At 40.6% G+C, this 27,191-nt stretch overlaps 1 protein-coding gene across 2 annotated transcripts in view; it reads right to left on the reverse strand.

The window, feature by feature from the left end:
- Window positions 1-27,191, reverse strand: part of LOC121877654 (neuropilin-2-like) — a 116,088-nt gene that overhangs the window by 28,546 nt on the left and 60,351 nt on the right. For both annotated transcript variants that reach the window (XM_042383463.1, XM_042383462.1), the window contains one exon: window positions 12,141-12,311. In XM_042383463.1, coding sequence (XP_042239397.1) covers window positions 12,141-12,311 — 171 coding nt within the window. The remainder of the gene's footprint in view (window positions 1-12,140; window positions 12,312-27,191) is intronic.

The following is a 27,191-nucleotide window of genomic DNA, read 5'->3' on the forward strand; positions in this document are numbered from 1 at the left end:
ATAACGATACCTATACCACATCTATAAACATACTGTACTATATTCATGAGTCAAATCCTACAGCCAAACACCCTCGTCCATCACCACCGTCAGTACACCTCACTCCCCCTTCAGGTGTTGAGCGGGTAGTTCATACCTGTTATTGTATCACCTGAGGGACAGTAGGTAGACAACTCTTGGCCCTTTTCCCTCCCTCACCCCTTCTAGTGCTGTGTTGGTTCGATATAATGATAATATAAGTCAAATTAAACGATTTTATACATACATACATAATATAAAAAGGTATAGATACAGTTCTTGGTCACAGTAATGGCAGCCTCTATTACAGTGACTCAGTTCACCTTCACTGTCTATGGGAGTCCCAGAATGATTTGGTTTGGTTAAATTAAGTTAGATTGTCATTAGACTGGATGGAAAGCTTACGTATCTAGTTCAGGTAAATCTCTGTATTTTTTTTTTATTGTGAATATTTGTGTTGTATGTTAAGTTAAGTTATTCAGTTAGGAGGAATGTTATTATGTAAACCTTAGAGACTCCTGAGTCAGCCATTGCTTTACTCTAAAGGTACATAGTCATGGTGTTACAGAATATTAATGTTGTATTACACAGCAGTTGTATTTTTTATATGCTGAACGGTCCAGAAATGTCGTAACTCTGTTGCATTATGCAGCTGCAGGTTGATCAAGTTCTTTTATTACTGGAGTGTTGTATTATCCTGATGGAAGAGACTATTGTTGTTGAATTATTTTATTGTTTTATCTCTTGGCTGTTGTATTCTCCTGATGCAACATAATTTACGCCTAGTATTCAGATGTTGTTCCTGGGTGTAGGCTGGTCTAGACGTTGTATAATCTCGGTGTACAGTGTTATCACTCAGGCGTTGCTACAACATCGCCCCGCCGTAACGTAACCCCACGAAATAATAAAATCCCGGATGTGAGAGTCCTCGGAGGCTGTTATGTCACCCAATCTCCATATTGCCCCATCGCCACATAAGCCAGTTATGGCATAATCGGGTATAAGCAAAGCCGCCTCGACAAACGTATGATGAGGCAGCGAACACTCACCTTTCTTGCCACGAGTTACACGTCCCATTGTCGCCTGCTTTCCAAAGTTAGCGATGGAGGCTGATAATATCCTGCTATGAATACTTGGTCTTGTGAACAGGATATCGGAAATGTGTCAAAGAGTTGAGAGAGTTAGGTGTAGTTTGTTGAATATGGAGCGTTGATACAGTCGCTTCATAGATTTTATTTCAGTCAACTCGAAAGTATTGTCATCTGGATGTACATACCTCACGTGTGTTGGGTGGATATACTGTAGAGGTGAAGGAGGTGTGAGTGGGTGTAGATTGACATTATGGAAATCGTCTTTATGACTAGCGAAGAGCTAAGTAAGGTATAGTTTATGGCATGTGTCTGTTTTGGTCAAAGAATGAAACCTGATAAAATGAAATAGTATAGGAGACAAAAGAATAAGTATAATGGTGTTAATAGTGATAATAGTAATGGATATAATAAATAATAAGGATGATTTGTGAGTTATTTCTAAAAATTGGGTTTATTGACCACTGGTTCCCTGAATACAATAGACGAGGTATGCATTAAATACATCTCATGCGCCGTAACAGGACAAACTTATCAGGTGAAGTAGTAATTGTGTGCCTCCGTTCCCAAAACACACACAAACACACACACACACCCCCTCTTACACTCAGGCTTATAAGGCCCAAACTCTCTCATACAAAGCTCCCGAAGAATTTTGAGCGTTTCACAAGACTCACGATTGGAGTGCACACCCTCCCACACAGGCCACCTTCCTCAGCAGTCCGGTCACGAGAGACGCCCACGATCTGGTCGGTGACACGAGTCGGCACCCAGGCGGGAAATAATTACATGGGGTCGGTTCAGAACGGTGCCTTATACTGAAGAGCGTGTGGGCAGGCGAGGTATGAGGCTGGAGCGTGAGGATGGTGAGGATTGTGGTGGTGAGGCGTTTCTCTGGTGAGGTAACTTGGTAGTGAGAGAACTGGGTGATGAGGTAAGGCAGTAGGAAGGGTGAGGGTTATCGGTGGTGCTACTGTGTGGGAAGACGTCTGGTTATGGTGATGCAGTGCCTGTAGTATTTATCATTTATTTTTGTTTTTTCGTGTGTGTGTGTGTGTGTGTGTGTGTGTGTGTGTGTGTGTCCATATAAGCGAAACTGATACAAAATATACAATAGTAAGAAGATGGAAACTCAACAACGGGTAAAGGGGACACGTCGTTAAATTTGCATATATCACGAAATTACCTGCTCTTAAAATAATGGCAACGATAAGAGTCGAAATGTAATAAAAGATGAATTAACAAAACATGTAAATAATTCGCGAGATAATTGATAAATTCTGATGAACTGGAATGGAAGAGACAGAGAAAATGAAGTATCGTCGAAGAATAGTTAACATAAGATGAATAAACTTATGATAACGTGGACAAGAAAGATAAGTGAAGTAGTTTTTCGTGACTTTGTTTACCTCCAGCGATACATCTCAACAGGGTCTCAAAAACAGGCTACAGTGTAAACAATTTCATGACATGTTACAGACTATTTCAGCAACAGTATCAGAAATTCTATAAAACCAAACCTTTTTAACCACAATATTAAAAGCATTTCTAAGTCAAAACAAAATTGGCCTAAAACCTCCTCTGCCTTTCAATATCACTGTCAAGAATCCTTCCGCCTGAGTCAATATCAACAACAAACACTCCACTGCCTTAGTGCTCTGAAAGCCCTGATGCATAAGTCAATACCAATAAGCTTCCTGTTTAAATCATTATTATTATCGATAACCTTACTACCTGAGTCTGTAATTTTATAACAAGAAACACGTCAGGTACATAGAATATATAATTGTTGAAGTCCTGACGAAACACAATGAAGGGGGTAGAGGGAAGGTGGAACATTGAGGATTAAAAGAAAAAAAAGAATAAACTGTATAATGTCTTCAAGAGCTACATGAAGAAAGAGACGTCTACGATAACCTTGAATTCCCACATCAAAACACTTTCTACTTGGTCTGAAATATTGATGAGCCACCTGCCTCCCTCACACCACATCTCCTCTCACATCTCACTCTCACCTCCCTCACCTCCTGTCCTCACCCCTCTCCCCTTCCACTTGATACCCACACCTACTCATTAACTGACTCGGGTAAACATTACGTTACGTTTCTTACCGTTCAATATTTACTCCCAGATACTCCGTGAATAATGCCACACACAGATAGGAATTATCCCAAATGTCGAGCGAGTCCTGCGGAAGCCTTCACCTTACACCTTTAACCCGAGTATAAAATAAATATCACTCAACCGAATATTGAAATGTAAAAGTCACTCTCCGGATTCATTCGGTCGTGAAAAGTTTCAATCGTAATTGTATCTTTTGGTGGAGCTTTTACGATCATCTAGTGAATTAAAACCTAAAAAAGAGGTTGTCATATTCTCCCTCGTCACAAAAAAAATTACCTTTTGTGACGAAGACTGATTTAAACCTCCGTAAAGGTATTGTACTCACAATATTGTTTTAATAAACCAGTCTCGGACGATACATTAGGGGGTTTATGACTTGGGTGAAAAAAATATATAATACTGTTGCTGTTGTTTAAAGACAATCGGAATCTGGCGATATATCAGGAGGTGAGTCATACGGGAAAAAAAATCTTACCCTAGCAATACTGAAGCAAATGGACTTGTAAAGCCACAAAACCACAGAGTTAAACCTCCTTCGCAAGAACTGACCTGGCATCGACTTGACCAGACGAATAAACGGTATTCCAGCGTTCATTATAAGTACCCCAAGAGGCCGTATTGGTACAGCTGGAGATAAGGAGAGGAAAAATGTCTGCCGCGATTATATGTTTCGCGGTTATTGGTGGACGTGAGCAAGTTGTCGGTCTCTGGTTTACACAGTTGAGATGTTGTTTTGTTTTTTCTCATCGTGTTATATCTACCAGCGTGTTTAGCTTAGTGTGCCTTCTTGTTCTTATGCTTCTTTCTTTCTTATTCTTCTTCTTCGTCTTCGTCTTCTTCTTATTCTTCTCCTTCTTCTTCTTCTTCTTATTCTTCTCCTTCTTCTCCTTCTTCTTCTTCTTCTTATTCTTCTCCTTCTTCTTCTTCTTCTTCAGTTTAATTAATTGTTTAAGTATTGTTTGTCTCTTGTAATATTTTCTCTTCTATTGTTGTAATTATCTTTATCAGACCATCTCCATGTACCCTGTTTATCTCTTTGTCTCTCATTTTATCTTCGTTTTTCTCTCTCTCTTATCTATATTATTACATTTAATCTAATAAGGTATTGCCTAGGCCTACAGGTATACCTTTTAATGATTATATTGTATTCTGTTAATTAATTTTTGGATCACCTGAATCTAATAAGGTATTGCCTAGGCCTACAGGTATACCTTTTAATGATTATATTGTATTCTGTTAATTAATTTTTGGATCACCTGAAGAGTAACACCCCAGCTTATTTCACCTGAGGACTAACTACCTTAACACTAATTGGGGGGTTAAGTTAGGTTAGCGTTAGGGGGGTTAATCTTCAAGTTAAATAAGCTGGGGTGTGTAATCTTCAAGTTAGGTTAGATTAGTGTTAGGTTAGGTAAGTGCTAGCGTTGTGTTAGGTTAGGTTAGTGTTAGCATTAGGTTAGCTCAGTGTTAGCGTTAGGTTAGCATAGTGTTAGCGTTAGGTTAGCATAGTGTTAGCGTTAGGTTAGCATAGTGTTTGCGTTAGGTTAGCATAGTGTTAGCGTTAGGTTAGCATAGTGTTCGCGTTAGGTTAGCATAGTGTTAGCGTTAGGTTAGCATAGTGTTAGCGTTAGGTTAGCATAGTGTTAGCGTTAGGTTAGCATAGTGTTAGCGTTAGGTTAGCATAGTGTTAGCGTTAGGTTAGCATAGTGTTAGCGTTAGGTTAGCATAGTGTTTGCGTTAGGTTAGCATAGTGTTTGCGTTAGGTTAGCATAGTGTTTGCGTTAGGTTAGCATAGTGTTTGCGTTAGGTTAGTTTAGCGTTAGGTTGTCTAGTCTTCAGGTTATCCAACTCCTCTTGTGGGATCATCGTAAAATTCCAATTATCTTATATACTGTAAACATGTAATGAAATCCAGGCCAAATAAATCATTAATGTGGTACCTGATGGTTCAGTTAGGCTATAACCTTGCTGGTAATTATTGTGATGTGTATCAATTTTATCTCAATCGCTTAATTATAGTAATTATGGTACACGTTGCACTCAAAATACAACAGTCTTGGACACGGTTTTCGAAGTGAACGATGCAAGAATGACGTTTAGGCAGAAAGTCGTTTAGAATTGAACGAGAACGTAACCTTTAAATATGACAGAAACTAGAATAATAGTAATAATAATAACAGCTAATAATGATAATAATAATGATAATAATAATAGTAGTAATAATATGTACAGTATTTATAGTAAAAACATTAATATAGCTATGATGATATTAATACAAATAATGATATGAATAATAATAATAGTGTGAATAATGATAATACTGAAATAGATATGACTTATAATAATACTGAAATAGATATGACTTATAATAATAATGATATAATGCCATGATGATTTATTCAGTCTCTTTCATTCATCCATTCATTCATCCATTCATTCATCCATTCATTCATTCATTCATCCATTCATCCATTCATTCATTCATGTAGTCTGGTCTTGGATCTATTGAGTATGATTAAGTTTTCTTCAGTCATCAATAAAAATGAAAAACGTCACTCGACCGGCCACTTAACACAAACAAGGGTTAACACAAACACAAACATCCACACAGCACAAACACCCACAAACAACAAACACCCACTCAACCATAAACAATAAACAAACACCCACAAACAACAAACAAACGCCCACTCAACAACGAACAAACGCCCACTCAACAACAAACAATAAACAAACGCCCACACAACCACAAACAATAAACAAACACCCACAAACAGCAAACACCCACTCAAACACAAACAACAAACAAACGCCCACACAACAACAAACAAACGCCCACTCAACCACAAACAATAAACAAACGGCCAAAAGAATAGTTTGCACGCGATTATCAGTTTTAGGTCCTAATTACACCTGAGTTTCACTGTCAGAGACCAGGTGAACCACAGGTACACTCGCAGTCGCTCGCTGGGTGGACGAGTGTGTGTGTGCGCGCGCGCCTTGGAACTAGGAATTTCATATATGAAATGTAATGTACATTTTAGTAATTACAGGAAATCCCTACTTTTCATTTTAGGTATTACGTGAAATCCCTAGTTACACAGATTACTTATAACGAACCTTTGAGACACCTTATGCATCCATCTCCAGGTTGGTAACGTCCGCAAGGTGTTGGTCGTGTAAGTCCTTCGTCTCTGATCAATAACCTATTATAGATTAAGGCTTTTTTTTTCCAAGATTGCCGAGGTGAACATGGAAGTGTTATATATTTTTATATTATTTTTTTTATTCATTGAATTTTGTCTTGTCCGACAGAATTTTGTTAATGGGAAAAATCGTATAAAAATTTCACTTTCCTCGATTTGAGTTTTTGTCGTTCCAAGGTCTTGTGAGTGTTAGTCTCGTGTAGGTGGAATTGTTTTTTCTCCACACACTGAACAAGTCTGGACAAGGTCTAGACATATTCTCTCTCGGCTGACACTCGACCCTCCGGCCATATAGTTTTCACAATGTTCTGGATGATGAGGAAGGTGTCCACAAACGTAATACACGTGATATATAATGTTACCGTTACCGCCTCCAACGCCGTGCGACCCAAAGGGCCTCCACACACTCGCGCCAGCCATTTCCATCTTGAGCCCTTTCCTTGGTTGTATTCCCTTCTTATAGTTCTGATCCATGTACTGAAGAAAAACCACTCTTCTTGGAATCATGTTTATTCTGCGTATATGTATGGTATATATATCCAGAAAAAGAGAGAAGTCCAGGAAGCCGCCACGGGCGTAAATAATTGGAGTTGAATGATTTCTGGGGAAAGACGGGCTGCTGATGTTGACGCTGTCTAGTGTGTAGCAACGTGGGTAAACTATATATATATTCTTTTCCTACATCTCCACTTGGCCAAGAGTCCTACAATAGCTACACTATCTTTTGCTTCAGTAAAGAGGAAAATATGAGATGTGTCACATAAGCAAGAAACGTTAAGAGATAATCGAGGAAATACTGGTGTAGTTAACACATCTGTGTAGTGGATCTGAGGAGGGTGTGTCATGCAGGCAGCTAGGGAAGTGCAAAGTAGATCAAGAAGATATGGGGAAATGTCATGTCAAGCAGGAATATGTAATACATACGTCAGGGAATTACCTTTAACATATTTAGAATATGTCGTGGAGAAGGTCAAGAATATATCGTGCACATGACCAGGAATATATCGTACAATTGGTCAGGAATTAACCATGCTAAGTATCTAAAATATGTCATGTAGAAAATAAAAAGTATGCAATGCAAGTGATCATTAACTTAACGTATATCTTGTATGACTACTGTATATCACACAAGTCGTCGTGAATATCCCATGGGAAATAATATATATTGAGAGCACACCTTGTACGACACACAATAAAATTTAAATGGAAAAAATTACACAAGTTTCAGTCGGGTGTGAATCATGTCTGTCAAGGAAACACGAGTCAGTGTTGTGGAGAAAATGAATAATGTAGATCACGACAGGAAGTTGGGCAGTGTGGCGTAAGTTTCTTTATCTGTGAGGAGGTGTTTGGCTCTTCACTGATCGTTTAAGTGAGCGCCTAACCTAACCTAACTTTATTGAATCATGGTCAGCCCTAATGTCCTCCCGAGTCATAATTATGTAATCCTAACCAAAATGATTAGGTTAGGTTAGATTATATTATTCCAGGTTGGGTTAGGTTGAGTGGGTTTTAAGGTAATACTAGGTTATGATAATTATGTTACAGTGGTCTGGATTGAGTCAGTTTAGGTTCCGTTAGATTAATTTAGGTTAGGTTGCGGCCGAGCAGTACAGGGGTTCATTTGGTCCGCCTCAATCGAGCACACTCCAGGTCAGGGCGGCCCAGCAGCAGCACTCGAGACGTTGTAAATGTTTGAGAATCCAAACTCGAATTCGCCTCCAGATTGGGTTAGGTTAGGTTGTTTATCAAAGTTCACAAGATAACACCCAATTTGGATCTGTATCTGAGTTATCTTCCTCAAAATAGAACGTTCGGTGCTCTCCCGCCAAGCTGCCCTACACGGTGTCCCCCGCCCTGTGATAATGATCATGATGGATGGCTGAGTCCTGCCTCACCCCTCACCTTCACACGTTTCTAATTCTCTTTGCTTCTTATTTATATATATATATATATATATATATATATATATATATATATATATATATATATATATATATATATATATATATATATATATATATATATATATATATATATACACACGCCTGTCACTTCTCCCAACATAGAGTGCATGCGTTAAGTCTGATTAATTACCTTCGTTAAGTTGGCATCAGTAGGGACACTCAGCTGGCCTCGCCTCACTACCTCGTCATGACCCTCCTCAACCAAAAGGTCCATAAAACTTTTAAAAGTAACAAAAATGTTCCCTAATAAAAACTGTAATTGCTCATTATATTAATCGCACACCAAGATCTCACCATTGAACGTCCATATGCTCGTCGAGGAAGCCCATCCTTGGGGAAATACCATATTCAGTAAGCAAATTCCTTCCCTAAGTGGACACGAACATAAAAGTAGAGCATGTAATGTTATAATAACAGTGTCCCCCCTGGAGCCATAACAAAAAAATGGGAAAGAAAACGGGTACATCCGTCTCCCTGCAGGCCAGTCACCGACAAGAACAAGAAACGCAACACGCCAGTGGTTAGGGGCCGCATTTGTATCTTGTTTACAACACGTAAAATGCTGCAACAAAAAGAACCTCCCACTTACCCGGATTTAAACCTTGCCACCTCACGCCATCCTTCTCCAAACAATTCAAACTCACACTTGACACCTCAATGCAGACTGCTCTGGCGCCCGATTTTTAAAACCAGAAGCGGGTTCCCTGGGATCAACATTGGCATTCCTGATTCGTTGAAAGGTCTTGAGCTCTCTTAAATCTCCCGCTGCTGTTATGACAAAGCAATGATGTACACAATCAGTGGCTCTCATCTTAAATCGAGGTCGCTGCAGATCGTAAGCTTGAATAATTTTAGCTACCCCGAGATCGTGTGTTGTATGTACGTCAGGATCCTGGTGGTGGTCGCTCGCGTTCAAGACTGCAGTGGCCAGCAGAGCGCCGATGGGGACGGATCTTCCCGTGGCCACAATGATGCCTGGAGAAAAAACTTGACTTGGGGAGGTGAGGGAAGGGAGGGGAAGGGCACCCGTGACCCAGAAAAAATATCAATCATCTGAAGGTTGACGACCATTTACGGTGTAGGAGAGAACCCATAAAGACTGAAGGAAGGCGATCGTGTGTGAATAGCTGAGTGATGTTTGGGAGAGTTATGTGTAGCTGGTTTAGGGGGCGGGGTATGATGTAACAGAGTCATACAAGGACGTACAGTAATGTGGTGTGTGCGGCTTTACCCTGTTAGCTGGGAGGCTTCATGATGTAACTCATTGTGAAGTAGAGAGAAACTGTAGGTACCTGAGGCATAAATTTGACCGGGAGGCTACATAACAGAGTGTGATACTTGTAACAACTACGAGCCAATATGATACAACTAGCTAAAGTGAAAGTGATACCTAGAACACGTGTACAGTATATCCTGAGGCTCTGTTATTCTTGATTGAACAAAAACACGATGGATGTTAACCGACTGGGTGACACATGCAATACACATAGTACTTGGGGATTAAATTTTCTTGATTAAGGAAGTCACTTATCTCTTTCCTGGATCATAAAACGTCTTGACTTCACTTACAAGAGTCAAAGTAGGATGTCAATTCACCCTCACAAGATGACTCGTGAACGCCCCAAGACATTATTTCGTCACGAGGTTCTTTATCATATTTCTGACATTTTAATGACTTGTATCATTAACTATCATCCCTGTATAGTCACTCGTAACACTCCCTTAAAGGCGAGTTATGGCCGTAAACTTCAGATCTCCTGTAATCGACACATTAGAGGACAAGAAAGGGATTTTGTGATGTTCAGAAATTATAATGAGTTTAGGTCGATGGGAATTTGTTTATGGTCGTGTGGTCAGTCTCTGAGTTTCAATTCATCTCTGTAACACTGCATAAAATATAGAACACCTGAAGATTAGACATCCCAGCTTATTTCACCTGATGATTAAACACCCTAACGCTACCTGTAGGGATTAGGTTAGGGTGTGTTGCTTAAGTTAGGTTGGGTATTTTAACGTAAGGCTGTTTAATCATCAGGTAATATTAAGCTGGGATGCCTGGTCTTCATGTGATCCCCAAATATTGAGACAACCCTTGGCTACAGTGCATGACGACTAAAAATTCAATATACCTTCATTTGCCAATGTACCAATATCCCCAATAACCATCTATGAACCATTGTGCATGACATCAGAATGACAAGCAATTCAACATCATGACGCTCCTAACTTTTATTACAAATCGCCTGCAAAGGGCATTGGACCTCTAAGGTGGAACAGGCGACGACGACGACGGCAGCGATGATGGTGGTGGTGGTGGTGGTAGTGGCGGCGACGGTGGCGGTAGCAGAGGGGGGAGGGAAAGAACGGGATTCCCCCTCCAGACCCACAGCGACCAGAGGCCCGAGCTGATTGATGATGGTCAGTAATTCGTCCGGATCTGGTTAGTCGGGCTGATAACTCGTCCCGTATATATGCTCTGTCATTATTCGTTGTTGTTGTTGTTGTTTCTTCGGTTAATCATCTGGTCGATTTTTGTCTGGTTGATACGAGTATATAGTAAGACGTGTTTCTTTAGGTTATCTGGCAGGTAGATGGCCGTTTGGTTGATATTAGTAAGATTAGTGCGATTTTTCTTTATTAATCTTCTCTTAATAGGCATCTGGTAGTTAATCGCCTGATGGATATTCGACCAGGGTGATATGAACATTTTACTGTTCATTATACAAGTCATTAAGTCATTGGGTCGTTAGGTAACACACTGGTCGACGCTCATCCCAGAGTCTGGTGTTCTCCCGTGATGTAAGTGACAGTTAACAAGCACCGATAAGGGTTTTTCTCCAGAGCCGGATGTGTAGATCACCAGACGTACATAAACACTTCTGGTGACGTAATATATGACCAGACACAGATACATACTGTAGGGTCATAAGAGTCGGGTTGTTTTATGCAGAACAGTTTATGGGGAACTATACAACTTCACCTCTACTCGTTCCTAGAATCCATTTACTGCTCAAAAAAATAATAAATAAAATCTGTTAAGCCAAATATTGGGTTGGTTATCTACTACAGGAATAGTTATTTTTTTATAGTTTCGTAAATGTTTTTGTATTATTTTCCTAAACAATTATCATTCATATAGGGATTAAGTTCTCGACTTTTGATACAAATGATATTTGTTTGCAGGCTGGTGGTCCTGTAATCATCTACCACTGTTGCTGTAAAGGCCAAGATTTTTTCCTTCACTGTTGATCGTACTGCAGCAAGGCTTCCAATCTCGCTCTTGACTTTGTTTAAAAAGAAATATTCTGTTCAGACACATGAACCAATGTGAGGTGGATCCTACTGCTGCTGAGACCGAGTTATATCGAGGGTTTTTACTCATCAAAGAAAATCTCGGAGATATGGATCCTTACCTTCTCCTTCACCTGAAATTGTGTTGGTTTGGTACTTATGTGCGTGGATGAATAGGTGGGTAGGTAGGTCGGTGGGTAGGTAGGTAGGTGAGTGGGTGGGTAGGTAGATAATCGGGTAGGTGTGTAGGTAGGTAGGTGGACCTTTGTACACCTGTAGACTATCACAGGTTAAGTATCTTTGTTAAGATATAAATAATTTTTTCGTATAACCTTCCAGGGCAAACAAATATCTGACCTGTGATAATAATCTATGAGGCAAATTCCCTTGAATCGGCATTACGTCTCTCTTACACTAATACACACAACAGTTGAAATTCTACTTACTCCTGAAGTCGATGCAGTCTAGACAGCCACAGTGGGAGGGGGAGTTACCACAGTAGCCGTAGTCGCTGCAGCAGGGACGGTCACTACTGGGGTCACACTCTGAAGGCGTCCGATTCGCTAGGGGGAAGTGGGTCCCACATCGTCCGTCCGTTCGCCATCGTATTCTGGTACCTGACGAGGGGAAGGACACGCTGTTTAGTAGAGTACTGGTCTGTGGGGGGTGTAGTGAGTGAGGTACTGGTGAGAGAGTGGAGGTGAGGGAATGTATAGCTGAGGGAGTGGTGATGGGATGGAGGAGGTGAAGAGAGAGTGGTCGTGATGGGATGCATAAATGAAGGAGCTTGCGAGGGAGTGGTGGTGATGGGAAGCTTAAATGGAGGAGCTTGTGAGGGAGTGATGGTGATGGGAAGCTTAAATGAAGGAGCTTGCGAGGGAGTGGTGATGATGGGAAGCTTAAATGGAGGAGCTTGTGAGGGAGTGATGGTGATGGGAAGCTTAAATGAAGGAGCTTGCGAGGGAGTGGTGGTGATGGGAAGCTTAAATGGAGGAGCTTGTGAGGGAGTGATTGTGATGGGATGCATAAATGAAGGAACTTGTGAGGGAGTGATGGTGATGAGGGAGTTGTGGTGGTGATGGGATGCACAAATGATAATGGTGGTGAGGAGATGTCTGTGTTAATGGAAACTATACCCATTGTGAAAGATCGAATCCCCACGAAGGATATTAATAAAACCAATCATATCTATGACAATAGAAGGTAGGGGGCGCTGTAGTGTGAGTCTGTGATGGTAGGAGGTAGTAGAGGCTGTGGAAGTGATTAATGTGATGGGTATAGCGTAGTTACAGGTGCAATGTGGAAGAGGAAGAGCTTTTGAAGGTATGGGATGGGACTATAGGTGGAAGGGGTGGCTTTTGTGGGTGACATGTGGCAATTGTGGGGGGCAGAGATTGATGTTGTGATAAGTCGGTGGTTTGTGGTGACATTCTAAAGATGGGTAATGGTAACAGGGGAAGAGAATTGTATAATAAGACATTAGGTGTTGAGAAATGGCTGAGTAACTGTCAGCTATAGATGTGATAGGCGTTGCTTATGGATTTTAACTGTTAGGAGAGAGAGAGAGAGAGAGAGCTAACATATCGGAGGTGCCATGAGTAAATTTGCCCTTCGCGACGACGAAAGTTTTAAAAGTACCTCTCACTGCCTTAGTTTCCTCAGTAGGTTCTGCTCACAACCGCCTCGCCATCCTCACCTGCATCTATCCTGATCACTTGAAGTAACTAATACGACAAGAAGAACCCCGAAGATGATGAACAAGGTGGGAGGGAATGACGTAGCGGTAAGAGGGATAGGGGAGCGAGTGATGGATAGGGTTTGTGGGACGGAAGGATGGGAGGAGGCTGAGACATGAAAGGAGGGAGGAAGGAGGGGTGGGAAGCGGGAAGATAGGAAGAACGGAAGGGTAAGAGGACCGAAGGGGGGAGGGGCAAGAGGGACGGAGGAGTGGGAGGAGGGAAGGGTAGTAGGGATAGAGGAGTGGGAGGAGCTCTGGTCGTTAGTCTTACATCCCGCTGGAGTAAAGACTGTTTCTTGCTCCCACCTCTCACGATTATCTTGTCGAGTTGGTGTGAAATGTGGTTGTGAGAAGTTAGTGTGTGTGTGTGTGTGTATGTGTGTGTGTGTGCGTGTGTGTGTGCGTGTGTGTGTGTGTGCATTGGTGTGTGTGTGTGTGTGTGTGTGTGTGTGTGTGTGTTTATTTTTGAGTTGGATGTGTGTGTGTGTTTACGTTGTTGAGTTATCGTGTGTGTGTGTGTGTGTGTGTGTGTGGCTGTCTGTCTGTCTGTCTGTCTGTCTGTGCTGAAGACTCATTTCGATGTTTTGGCAAAGTTTTACCACAATTTACACGAGACCAAACACAAACTATGAAGTAGACGCATGTGACGTCATACGGTACGTGGAGCCTTGGTTTTAAAGATCCACGTGACGTCATACGGTACGTGGAGCCTTGGTGTTAAAGATCCGGTTACCGCTGGAGTTGTTACGGTCAAAATAATATATACTTTTTAGTGAGTAAATTAGAAATGTCTATTAGTCTCTTATTTTAGATGTTTTTAAAATATTTAATCTATAAAAGTCATTAGAGATCAGGAATAATGTTTGATAAGTGAGCCCAAACAGGTGGAATTAGTTGATAGTAAAGGAAAAATTTCAATATATTGTTCAAAAATCGTTTCATTAACACCGGAACATCGATGAGCGGTGTGGTCAGACGCTGGTAGAAAAATATACAGTACAGTTTGTCCGAGAGATGTAGTAACCGAGTGCTAAAAGATGACGGCCACTAGCGGTACTTATATCCACATCTCCGTCAGGTGATTGTCGTCACCTGGCACTGACTCTAAAAACAAATCAATTAACGTGTACAAAAAAAATGTCACTTAATAGGGAGGTGACAGGGCTGACGTGTAGTTTATAGTTGTAGTTGGAGGCGGAGGGATGGTCATCTTGTCGCTCCGTCCTCTCTCTGCTAAGCCAGACAAGTCGGACCAGAAAATTGCGTTGTCATAGTTCAAGTAAGTTGTTTCTGTCCGTGGCTGCTGCTGTTCCTACTGCTGCTACTCCGGGCGATACACGTGTTGTTTTTGATCATAAGTAGTCATGTGTGAGAACATATGACCCTCCTTCACCATTACTCTTCCTACACCTTCCTATACTCTCAGGCTGCTGCTGTTCACCCATGTAATTTATATTTGTTTAAGTCATTTGGATTTTCTTTGTATTAGGTCTTTTTTTTTTTAGGACAATGGATATTACTTTTTATTTACCCTCCGCTGCTTAAGTCATACACGTCACTGAGACACATCCTAGTACACATAGGTATATACGAACTGTGTGTGTGTGTGTGTCTCATGTAAGAGTGACTACACCATTACCCTTACACCCTCCACCCACACTACTGCCCAAGCAACACCACTCTACACTCCTCCCTTTACGCCCACTCTCCGTTTACCAACACCCCAACCCTTTTTTTTTTACACCCAAACGCCCACACCCTCTCTCGCCACACCCTATCGTCCATAACACCTAAGAATCCACGGTTGCTACATCGCCCACTAGGTCTATCCAACCATTGTTTACACTCCAAAGACAATTACTCTATCCTGTTTGATCTATGTCTCGTCCCTTATTTTACGTAGAGGAGATTAAGGAATGCAGAAACTATAAGAAACGGGGGAAATGGCACAGGAGAATGATGTAACCCAAGAGTAGAAGGGGGAATGAAATAGCTAATTGTAAACACTCCACACACACTTCCTCACACACACACGCTACACACACCTAGACACAGATACACTTCCCCACACATACACATTACTGAGCTCTTTTAGTATACATTTTGCCATTGGTTTACACATACTGCACTGCCTCCTGGATATACGTTACACCCTACCTGGCCCATTAGACCGTCTCTCTCCTCTCTCACGTTTTATTCGTCACACCTCTCCCTCACCCTCCTTCTCTCCCCCCTCCACCTTTCCCCCCTCTGCCCCTCTCCCCCCTCTACCCCTCTCCCCCCCTCCCCTCACCCCTCTCCCCTCACCCCTCCCCTCCTGTATACCATGAGAAGGTAAAGTGAAACTCCATCGCCATCTTTGCATCGTGACTTCAAGTGACCCAAGACAGAGGAGCTCTAAGTAGTAGTTATGGAGGTTGAAAATGAATGTAAGATTGTTTAAGAATTCGTTAAGGGGAGCATCTCGTCCCGCCAGTCATCGAGTCACCGTCGTGTTTAAAAGTCGGTAATTTTCTGTCATTAAACTCCCTTGTTGTCTTATTCTTACGTACCATCCCGTCACGACTTGTGGGTAATATTCTCTCTCTCTCTCTCTCTCTCTCTCTCTCTCTCTCTCTCCAGGACAGTGATCTTTGTGTGGTTATTTTACGTTTATTCTTTTAATACTGACACAACAGAATTTTTCTCTTGTCACCTGAAGATTAAACACCCTGTCTCTAACCTAACCTAACTTAATATTAATCCCCCAGGTAACAATCGGGTAATTAATCCTCAGGTAAAATAAACTGGAGCGTCTATTCTCTAGGTGATCCATTTTCTCTTATTTATAGTTTAAGCGACCTGGTTCTCTCACTATACCATGCACCAGATCATGCTGTTTACGTCAGGTGTTGTCATGAGTCATGGTCTTGTGTGCTGGTCATGCGGCACCTGAGTGTGTGTGGTAGTTGTCTGTTAGATAATAGCAAAGGTAGGTGTGTGTGTGTGTGTGTGTTCTCAACCATCCTGAGAGTCATTTTAACCCCCCAGAGCCATCTTAAATAACACCAACACACAATTTCTCCCACATTATTGCCAACTAGAAACACGAGTCTTTCTTCAAGTCATCGATGTACTTATAACCAATCCCCAGATAATTGTTGATTGGTCATAAAACATAGAGATTCCTCAGTGATTTACAAGGGTGGCAAAGTTACCCTGACGTGGTGTGTTTGCCTGTTACTTATTTATTGCGGACGAGAAGAAAATAACCTGTCGAAGCAGCTATTTAACTCATCAATATACTATCTAGTTTTTTTTTTGTGTGTGTAGGATTTATTTGTTTGTATTTAAGGTCAGTCTTGTGTGTATTTATGTGTGTATGCGTTTATGTACGTATAAATGTATGTTTGTGTACCGTATTAATCTACTGTATACACACACACACACACACACACATACACCCACACCCACACACACACACACATACACCCACACCCACACACACACACCCACACCCACACATTACTAACACCTTTTACTACATAAATTACTAAAATGATAAACTCATACGAAATTAAATGACAATATTAACATCAATTCCTAAATAAATTAAGAAAATGATCACGTCGTCTTCAGTACACTATTGCGCCATAATTCTAATAATGCTGAAAGTGATGATAAAGGTGATTGTGCACAGACATACCAACAATCCTCAACAATTGCAATACATCTCCCCTACCCCCTATTTATTGTGATCTTTTGACCTTGATCTTTGTAACGTTACCTATTAATGCAAGATTTTATTCTGTTTGTGTTGGTAAATTATGTCAATAAATTCATTTCATCTCCAGGTGTGAGGTTTTGTCGTAATTTAAAACTGACTTTCATCCTTAAGTGTTATTAAGGAACTGTTAGCTCTTTTAAAAATCGAATTGTGTCTAAAATCCGGTAAATAGATGTAATTATCTTCTTATTCAGCCAACATTTACAGTAAGTTTTTAATACGCTTGAGTCAGAGCTGTAGTAATGGTGCATTGATAATGATAATAACTGATAATAATGATACCAATGGCAATAATAATAACAACATTAATAACACGACACAATTAACGTTCATACACCATTTAAGGTTTGAACTATCATTGAACAGTATATTGTGTGACCTCCTTCAGGCCGATTTATGATAATTCTGGCATTAACGATAAATTCTTCAGTGTGAGATAAATGTCTGAGGTGAAGGTGGAGAGGTTTAGTGTTTATGAGATAGCGAAAGTGGTGCTGAGAGTGAGGAGACAGGAAGAGAGTGAAGGAGGGAGGAGGAGGAGGGAAGGAAGGAAGGGGAGAGAAGGAAAGGGAAGGAAGAGAACGAGGAGGGGGGGAGGATAGATGGAGAAGGGAGAGAAGGAAAGGGGAGGAGGAAGAAGGGATGCAGAAGTAAGGAGGGATGGAGAATGAAGAGGAAGGAGGAGGGAAGGAGGAGGGATGGAGAAGGAGGGAAAGGGTGTTGTTGTGAGAGAACATGGGTGTGGTAATATACATAAAGAACTAGAACGAGAAAGAAACACGTTCAACTTCCCTTGTTGTACCTCACACACACACACACCATGACAACAGCCACCAGTCACGTCTCCGGGTGTCAATCTGGTGTGCTATGAGTAGTCGGGACCTTGATTTACAGTTTTTTTTAGGATTCCAGGTTCTAAGAAAAGACTTTGTTATTCTAGGTGTGGGCAAAATGCAAGTCACTCACATCTATGGTAGCGTTTAATCCTCTCATCCTCGCTAATTGTTGTCTTTCCGTCTGTCTGTTTTACTCTGTTTTGTCTCTTTCGTCTATGTTATTCGGTTTTTTTGTCTTATTAGTTTTTCGTCTAAGTTAATCTAAATTTATTTTTGTTCTTGTTTTTTTCTTGTTTCCTTCTATTTCTTGTTTTGATATCTTGTTCTTTCTCTTAATTTCTTGTATCTTCTCTTATTTTCTTATATCTTATTCGCGTTCTCCTTATTTTGCTATAGTCTTCTCATTTTTTCCATTATTAATTTCTCTTGTTAGTATTTCTTCCTATGATACATTTTGTATTATCCTTTTATCTAATTTTCATTATTTCTCATTTACTTGAATTTCATATAATCATGTTCGACCAATCAGGGGAAGTTATGTGAAATGGTCATTGGTATCCCTTGTGTCAACGATATCAGCCAATAACGCTGCTGCTGCTGCTGTTGACATGGTAGTGTATTGCTTAATTCTTTAAAGTGTCCAAAGTGTGGTGCAGACTGCCATTATCGTGAAGATAAATGCGTTTGATATTTATAAAGATGCAAAATTGCCAAAACAGGTGGTAAGGTCAGGTCAGCTTTCGTTTTTTTTTTTACTCCATACTTTCCGTCGACTTCAAAGCCCTGCCCACGTTGTGTAATAAAACTCGTCAGATTATTTTAAATCACCATCAAGTGCATAAGAAACAAAATATATTTGTTAGTGATTCCCGTGCATGTATTCTACCGAGTCTTTACTATTATCTTTATTGTGTTTCCTGATCCTCCTTTCTTCTGATTCCCGCCATTCTCTTAATGTGACTGTAAATAATACACGACAATCAGAAGAGTTCCATGGTCCATGTTTTCCCTTGTTGTGGCGTGAAGGGGAACTTAAAATAACCATTAATGTCTGCCTCGTTTCTTGACAGTCCCCAGAAGAAGTAAGCTTTTAATAGTTTTGCACTGTCTATGTACCCAATTAGTCGAAAGCACAAACAATATTTATTATGACTATATTAATGTTTTTGTCATTATTACTACTACTACTACTACACATCAAGGTGGAGGTAACGGCTACAACTCTCTCGTAACTAATTTCATGCAAATCCATTCCACAAAAGACCTTGGCATGACAACAAAATTACTTTAACCACTTGCGACCAATCCCACGTTGAAAATAATTGTTAAGAAGGTCACGTCCAATAACGAAGCCACAGAGAAGAGTAACAACCATTTACCTTCATCTTATTAACGATAAAAATTGCCTATGTGTTTCTGTAAAGTATTTCGAGTGACAGATTTTACGAATAATACAGAATATATTAGACGATTCCTGGTTATTTGAGTTAAATTGAACGTGTCGACTGAGGCTCTTCTCAATAAGGAAATTGTAAAGAATAAGATCTGATGCTACTAGAATACTATTGGTAATAATTTAGGCAAGTCATTTTGTGCCACAGGCATTTCAATAAAATATAATAGTCGCAAAAGTTAAGTCCACACATTTCTACATTTTATTACTACTATTATTTATATACACTATCTGAACCATTCCCAATAAAGAAATCACAACTACAACAAAACACTAAAAACATTACTCGTAAAATTAACGCCAATAAAAACCGCAAGAAATGTTTATGTGTGAGCCATTCCAATAAATAAAATCACTAACAAGACGGCCAGACGTTGCCAGAATAACAGTGATAATAAAAACTGCGACGTATTGCTTATGCTTCAGACGCGGGGTTGTTTTGGTGATGGTATCGGGCGTGAGACATCAACAGCGACACGTTATGGCAACAGTCTAGCATCTGACAGTAATGGGAGAGTCGAAAAACCTGTGGAGAAGTTGTGGTTAGGGTAGTGGTAGTTGTGGTTGTGGTGATGGTGGTAATGTTGGTAATGAAGGTGGTTGTGATGGTAGTGGTTGTGGTGGTGGTGGTGGTATTTGTGGTGGGGATGTTAGTGACGGTGAACGGAAATAAAGTCACAGCAATAAATGTCACATGACTTGTACACATTGGCAACACAACGTAGGTTAGGTTAGGTTAAGTTAGGTTTTCCGTGCCTTTTTTCGGTGACTCTTTTTTCTGGATTCATAACATAGATGGTTGTTGTGATTGTGACGGTCGTTGTGGTAGTGATGGTGTAGGTGATAATGGTGGTGTAGAGTGGTGGTTGTAGAAGGATGTTGGTGATGGTTGTGGCTGGTGCTGGTAATGGAGGGGGGGGGGCTGATATTTGTAGTTAAGCTGCTATGGTGACGTTAAGAAAGATGAAGTCATTCTGATAGACAGTAAAGTTGCGAAAGTGACGTCTTATTTTAGCATAGATGATAGTATTGCTGACAAGTATGGCTGTTATCATCATCGTCGTCGTAGTAGTAGTAGTAGTCAGGGTAGTACAGTAATAGCAGTATCTTATTGTTCACATTTTCTATAATGAATTTAATCCTAGGGTGTAGTAGTGGTTTTTGAGAGCGAGTAAAAATTACTAAAGAAAACTCCATTTAACTCCTATGAAAATATTGTACTGTACTTAGAAAAATTCTCGAGGTAAAATGAGTGTGTCAGGTGTCACAATCGATCAGCCGTAGTCACCTCCTGATGATGAACAAAAAAACAAACAAGTTCATTAATTCACTCAGGTGTTGACGCTCTGACAGATTAACGATCCTAACATCAATTAAAATACCTCTTTACCTCACAAAGAGTTCCCCTAATTTGCATATTGGAGCATAGATGATGAAGTTTGTTCTTATTTACGCTAAAGTAGTTTCATTGGGTATGTCCATGTGGTCTTACTGATATGATAAATTGGTTAATATTATTACAAAGTGATTATTTATTCTATCAGTAACACCAAAACTTATTCGAACAGGAAGAAAGCTATTGACAACACCTATGAGGCTGAAAGCTTTACCAAATATCTTGTTCCTTCTTTTGGTGGGGTTTTTTCTTATGAACACAGTTATTGTGGTTGTGCTGGTAATAATAAACACCGCCTACTTGAGCTACAGGAGGAGTGTTGTGTTTTAATGCTCGTTTTATGCGTTCTCTTGGGGTTTACTGCCGTCAACATCGAAGGTCACTCGGCCGATGGTTTAATAGAGAGAGAAACAAACAGGCAGAGATAGAGAGACAGAGAACTAGATATCTAGAGACAGAAATAGACATAAAGAGAGGGAGAGATAAGAGCCAGATAGAGACTGACTTACAGACAGAGAGAGGGATACAGACAGACAGAAAGATGCACAGAGAGGGAGAGAGAGACAAAAACCGAGAAGGACAGACGGACAGAAACAATCACAAACTCTAAACAGTATTTCCTAATCTTCAGCTCTAACCATCAACTCTCCTAAACAGCTTCCCACAGTCACTCGTCTCTCATACTACGGCGGGAGAGGCGAGCGAGCGAGTGCATGAGTTTCATTCATAAGGTCACCTCTTGAGACCTTCATTCATGGGGTCCAGGGAGTAACCTTGGTACACAGGGTTGCAGGGGACATTAAACCTCGTCTGGCCTTTTGTAGTGTGTAAAAACAACTGATCTCTAATGGTATATATCCTTATTACCCCCAGAGGCTTCCGCGGCGTGTGGCCAAGGACAACAGGTACTATCGCGTGTGTGCATCACCACTTACTACACCTACACACACACACACGTGCTTCAGATCATGTCTCCACCACACCTACATTTGCATACACTTACACCCACACATGCATATACGTACACCCACACCTACACTTACACACACGTATACATCTACACCTACACTTACACACACGTACACCTTCTCCTACACTTACACACATGCATACACATACACCCATACCTGTACATTTATACACAAGTACTTACACTTACACACACGTACACCTAAACTTACTCACATGCATACATCTACACCTGTACACTTATACACAAGTACCTACACTTACACACACATACACCTAAAACGTCAGGAATAATAGATTATGGGCGAGTTCTTCATTCATCTCACAGCCCAACTACTGATAGATGTGTAGCAATAGATATTTACACAGTATAAATCTACCAGTTTTCTTTTAATGGAAGGAAACCGACAAGCACAGTGTGGGTAGTGGGAGGCTTTATCACGGTGTGTGGTGTGGTGGCGGTAGGACTGGTCTTCACATATTTTCTCAAGAACCGTCATGAGTGATTCATACAGACACAGAACTTGGTATTAGTCGATTAAAGTAAAGATAAGTGTAATATCGGGTCTTCTTGGAGGCGAGCTTAGAAATAACTTTTAAAATTTAGCTGAACTTTATTATATCCAAGTTTGGCAAAAAAAAACATAGCATAGAGAGTATTATTATGAATGTTGTCCACATAATAAAAAAGATTGGATGCAATAACGTTTTATTGATTTATCTCAATATTATCTAAATCAAATATAAAATATCAGCATTCACAGATGAGGACACATTACCTCTTCCCCTACCCCCGCCCTCTCTTTACGTCACAACACCTTGCCACACCGCCGCCACTGTCTAGCAGATAGGAACCAATGAAGTAACCTGTATTAAAACTACTACAGTACTATACAAAAAATTAGGTTCCTTGGGACCATTCCGGAAGTTTTACTATAATGTAAACAAACACAGACTGCCATATCTCACAAAACGCGCCACCCACTGTACCAGGTGGAACTGTAGGTGACTGTACCTGTTTACACTTTCTGCTTAAGAACTTACAAACTTATATTAACAACTACGTAAATACGTAGAGCTCAATTACACACGATTAGATGACAAAGTTTTATTTACACAATTTCATGTATAGACCCATCCATATAACACAAATTACAGCCATTTAACACACACACACACACACACACACACACACACCTACAACACCAAGACCACACCTTCCAACACACACTTCACCAGCTTACTGTATAACTCGTGATCTGGCTCGGGTCTGTCCACACCCTCTTAGTTATGATTGGCTGAGAGGCCTCGTGACGTGTTTTTGTGGCTCTACCTTCTGAGAGTCGTGATAGGCCCCCGTCAGACCCTTAAAATATAATAATTTCCTTAAGATTTACAGTAAGACTGACCTTAAATGTGATAAATGTGATATTGTGCTTTAAATGTAATATTTCCTTAATGTAATTGTAATCTCAAGGGCAATGGTTTAGTTTAAAGGGGTATTATGTATTTAATATAGTATCAGCCTTAAATGTTATATATGACTCCTTAAACATATATTTCCCTGAGTGTAATATAAATCTTCAATGTAATCATTTCCCTCAGTGTAATCCTATCCTTAGGTGTAAAAATTCGCTTAGATACAAGAAGTTCCTTTTATGTAATACCAACAATATAACAATTGCTTAACTCTAATGCCAAGAGAATTATTACGTTTAGAAGCAGTACTCTCCCCATCATCCCATCCTCTCACACCCACTCCCCCCATCCCTCTCACAGCCACTCTCCTCATCCCTCTCACAGCCACTCCCTCATCCCTCTCACAGCCACTCTCCTCATCCCTCTCACAGCCACTCTTCTCATCCCTCTCACAGCCACTCTCCTCATCCCTCTCACAGCCACTTCCCTCATCCCTCCAGTTATCAAAAAGGGTTCCGCATGTTTCTCGCTCTGGGCAGCGTCGTCACCAAGCCCTGACCTTTCACATGATGCTTATTTTTGTCAGTCAGCTCCGCCCGCAGGAAATCCCAGACCTGGATCCGCCTGGCTCTCTAGATGGGCTGTCGGGAGTACCTGACTCACTCGACAAATGGACGGGCTGTCGGGTAATATCTATCTTGTTTTAAGGACTGTCTGGGGAATACCTGACTCATTTGAAGGGCTGTCGGGGGGAATACCTGACTCATTCGAAGAACTGTCGGGGTGAAATATCTGACTCATTTGAAGAACTGTCAGGGGGGTATACCTGACTCATTTGAAGGGCTGTCGGGGGGAATACCTGACTCCAGAAAAAACACACTAAACACCAGAAGAGGAGAGAAAGCGAGGTGGAAAACTGAGTGAACTCCGTAGACATAAAAAGAGTAAACAAAAATATCGAGTACTTGTGTGAAGGAATTAACTGCCAGGTCAGGTTTTTGTAAATACCACCTTCACTTACCCACACGTTCTCGCTGTTGCTGTTTCAAGTAATATATATCCCAGTTGTTTGAGAATCTAGACAACACGTAAAGTTACACAAGAGGGTAAATATATATATATATTTTGTTTTATCATTTTGTTGTTTTGTCTATTACAGGTGTGGATGGATTCGGGTAATATGTAAATCGCTATTAGAAAATGTATATAATGTTATTTTGTTTATATAATGAGTTTGAGGTATTTATGGTATAGATTAATTCATATATTATGTATAGTTACGGATTACTGTATGTGTATATTATGGTATTGTTCATACAGAGATACAGGGTAAATGGTAAACGAAATCTGGTCACACACACACACACACACACACACACACACACACACTATCAACACGGTAACTATGGCTATAAACACCGATGATCACTGCATATTAAAACGGAATATAAAACAGACTAAATGTAAATAAAAACAAACCCAAGTACCTTAATGAGTCAGGTGTATAAATGGGCGCCGTCTATCCTCCAACACTGAACGATAACTCAGGCCATTGCTTAAGTCTTCATGCATAGTGTTTTGCAATGGGAAAAATATACTTGGTCATACACCCCACTGAGTGACTTTCGACTTGTAAATAGACCCAAAAAAATATATACTGTATATTTGTTTCGTGAAAATAACTTGTTTCTATTAGTGAATTTTAATTGTCAGTGTGATTTAGATTAGTTGTATTAGATATTTGCCATTTGATCTTTTTTTCACCCATACAGACATAAGAGGGAATTTGTAGTTAAAGAAGACTCCTAGTGTTTCACCTGTAAAATTTTCGAGTCTTTTTCAGTATATAAACCCTGAAAGAAATGTTAAAAACGAAGAGAAATTATGAACGTCTAGAACAGCGAGTGTGAGATAGAGACTAAGAGACATTGATACGAATATAACCATGAAATATACCTTAGTTAATTAATGATCTGTTGTTACTATGTGTAGGAGATGTTTATGATGACGTAGAATGATGTAATCGAGTGTTTAAGATTACATTAAGTATTTTTAAGATACAGTTATGTTCGCGTTTATCTTTATACACGTTATCATACTGCTACCACATAGGAATCACCGACCAGCAATGAGTAAGGCGAATGAGTTTGTGTCCTTGAATTGAATCTGTAACTTGTTGTTTTCGTCTGTTACATAAGAGTTAGAAAATTGCAAGTAACGACGGTGTTCAAACTTGTTAAAGAGGATTATTTTTTTTTTGGTACAGTAGCGGACACGGGAACGAGTCTCTGAACCCTGACTGTCAACTGATACGGGTGTGTGTTTTTTTTTTATCTCATTAGGGGTCGATACTGCTAAAGTTTGGGAGGTGAGCGAACTGCTGACCCGGAGTGTACGTAACAAGTGCGGTTGGCTTAATACAGTAGTTATGAACCAGATACAAATGTTTTGAAAAATTTGGATTGTGTGTCTCTGTTCCTTGTAGGTTATATGGTCGAGTACCGTCTTAGCCAGCCATAGTTACAGGTGTTATGATTTGCTTTTATAAATTACGTCATTAACTCAGAATTTTCCGATACTCCTGATCCGCCTTCATCTACCCGGATCTCTGCCGTTGATGACGTTAAAACCTTGACTTCTCTCATATAGACAAACATGACAACCCATTAAAAATCAGCTCGAGGTCAAGAAGTTATCGTCCAGTAAAACCAAACACGAATTAAAATGTAAAACTTGAGTAAATCTGAAATGAGTAAATGCGTGAGAAACTGATCCATTGTGTGGTGTGTTTTTATATTTTTCTGCTAAAGAGCTGTTGACATTTACGGTTATAACACATTAAATTAGTGACACATAAAGAGCAAGTTTGCTAAGAATATTATTAATAGGTGAGTCAGGTAGTGTTTTCTTTACCATACTTAAGTATTTGCTGTATATGTTGTCACGTTTTAAAGATAATGATTAAAACACATCTGAACAAAAGAGTGTGTGTGTGTGTGTGTGTGTGTGTGTGTGTGTGTGTGTGTGTGTGTGTGTGTGTGTGTGTGTGTGTGTGTGTGTGTGTGTGTGTGTGTGTGTGTGTGTGTGTGTGTGTGTGTGTGTGTGTGTGTGTGTGTGTGTGTGTGTGTGTGTGTGTGTGTGTGTGTGTGTGTGTGTGTGTGTGTGTGTGTGTGTGTGTGTGTGTGTGTGTGTGTGTGTGTGTGTGTGTGTGTGTGTGTGTGTGTGTGTGTGTGTGTGTGTGTGTGTGTGTGTGTGTGTGTGTGTGTGTGTGTGTGTGTGTGTGTGTGTGTGTGTGTGTGTGTGTGTGTGTGTGTGTGTGTGTGTGTGTGTGTGTGTGTGTGTGTGTGTGTGTGTGTGTGTGTGTGTGTGTGTGTGTGTGTGTGTGTGTGTGTGTGTGTGTGTGTGTGTGTGTGTGTGTGTGTGTGTGTGTGTGTGTGTGTGTGTGTGTGTGTGTGTGTGTGTGTGTGTGTGTGTGTGTGTGTGTGTGTGTGTGTGTGTGTGTGTGTGTGTGTGTGTGTGTGTGTGTGTGTGTGTGTGTGTGTGTGTGTGTGTGTGTGTGTGTGTGTGTGTGTGTGTGTGTGTGTGTGTGTGTGTGTGTGTGTGTGTGTGTGTGTGTGTTTAACTCAGATATATCCACACCCTCACGGAAATAGTATACCCCACCTTACCACAACTCAGACATAGTTCACACACAGGTATACAACATACACCTCCCAGACTACATAATTACACACGCCAGGTGACTTACTGCTACCCACATACATCCTGGTCACTCAAGTCCCAAGGTGGTGGTTATCCTGGGCTTAATCTCCCGGAATCCCCTGGTCACGGTGTACTGGACAACACTGAGCCACGCTGAAGGAGGGGTGAAGGAGGTGGAGAGTCCAGGCGCAGGAATAGGGGATTGTGTTGGTATTACA

This window comes from Homarus americanus, unplaced genomic scaffold (genome assembly GCF_018991925.1).
Source record: "Homarus americanus isolate GMGI-L3 unplaced genomic scaffold, GMGI_Hamer_2.0 scaffold23651, whole genome shotgun sequence".
In the NCBI taxonomy this organism is placed as follows: Eukaryota; Metazoa; Arthropoda; class Malacostraca; order Decapoda; family Nephropidae; genus Homarus; species Homarus americanus.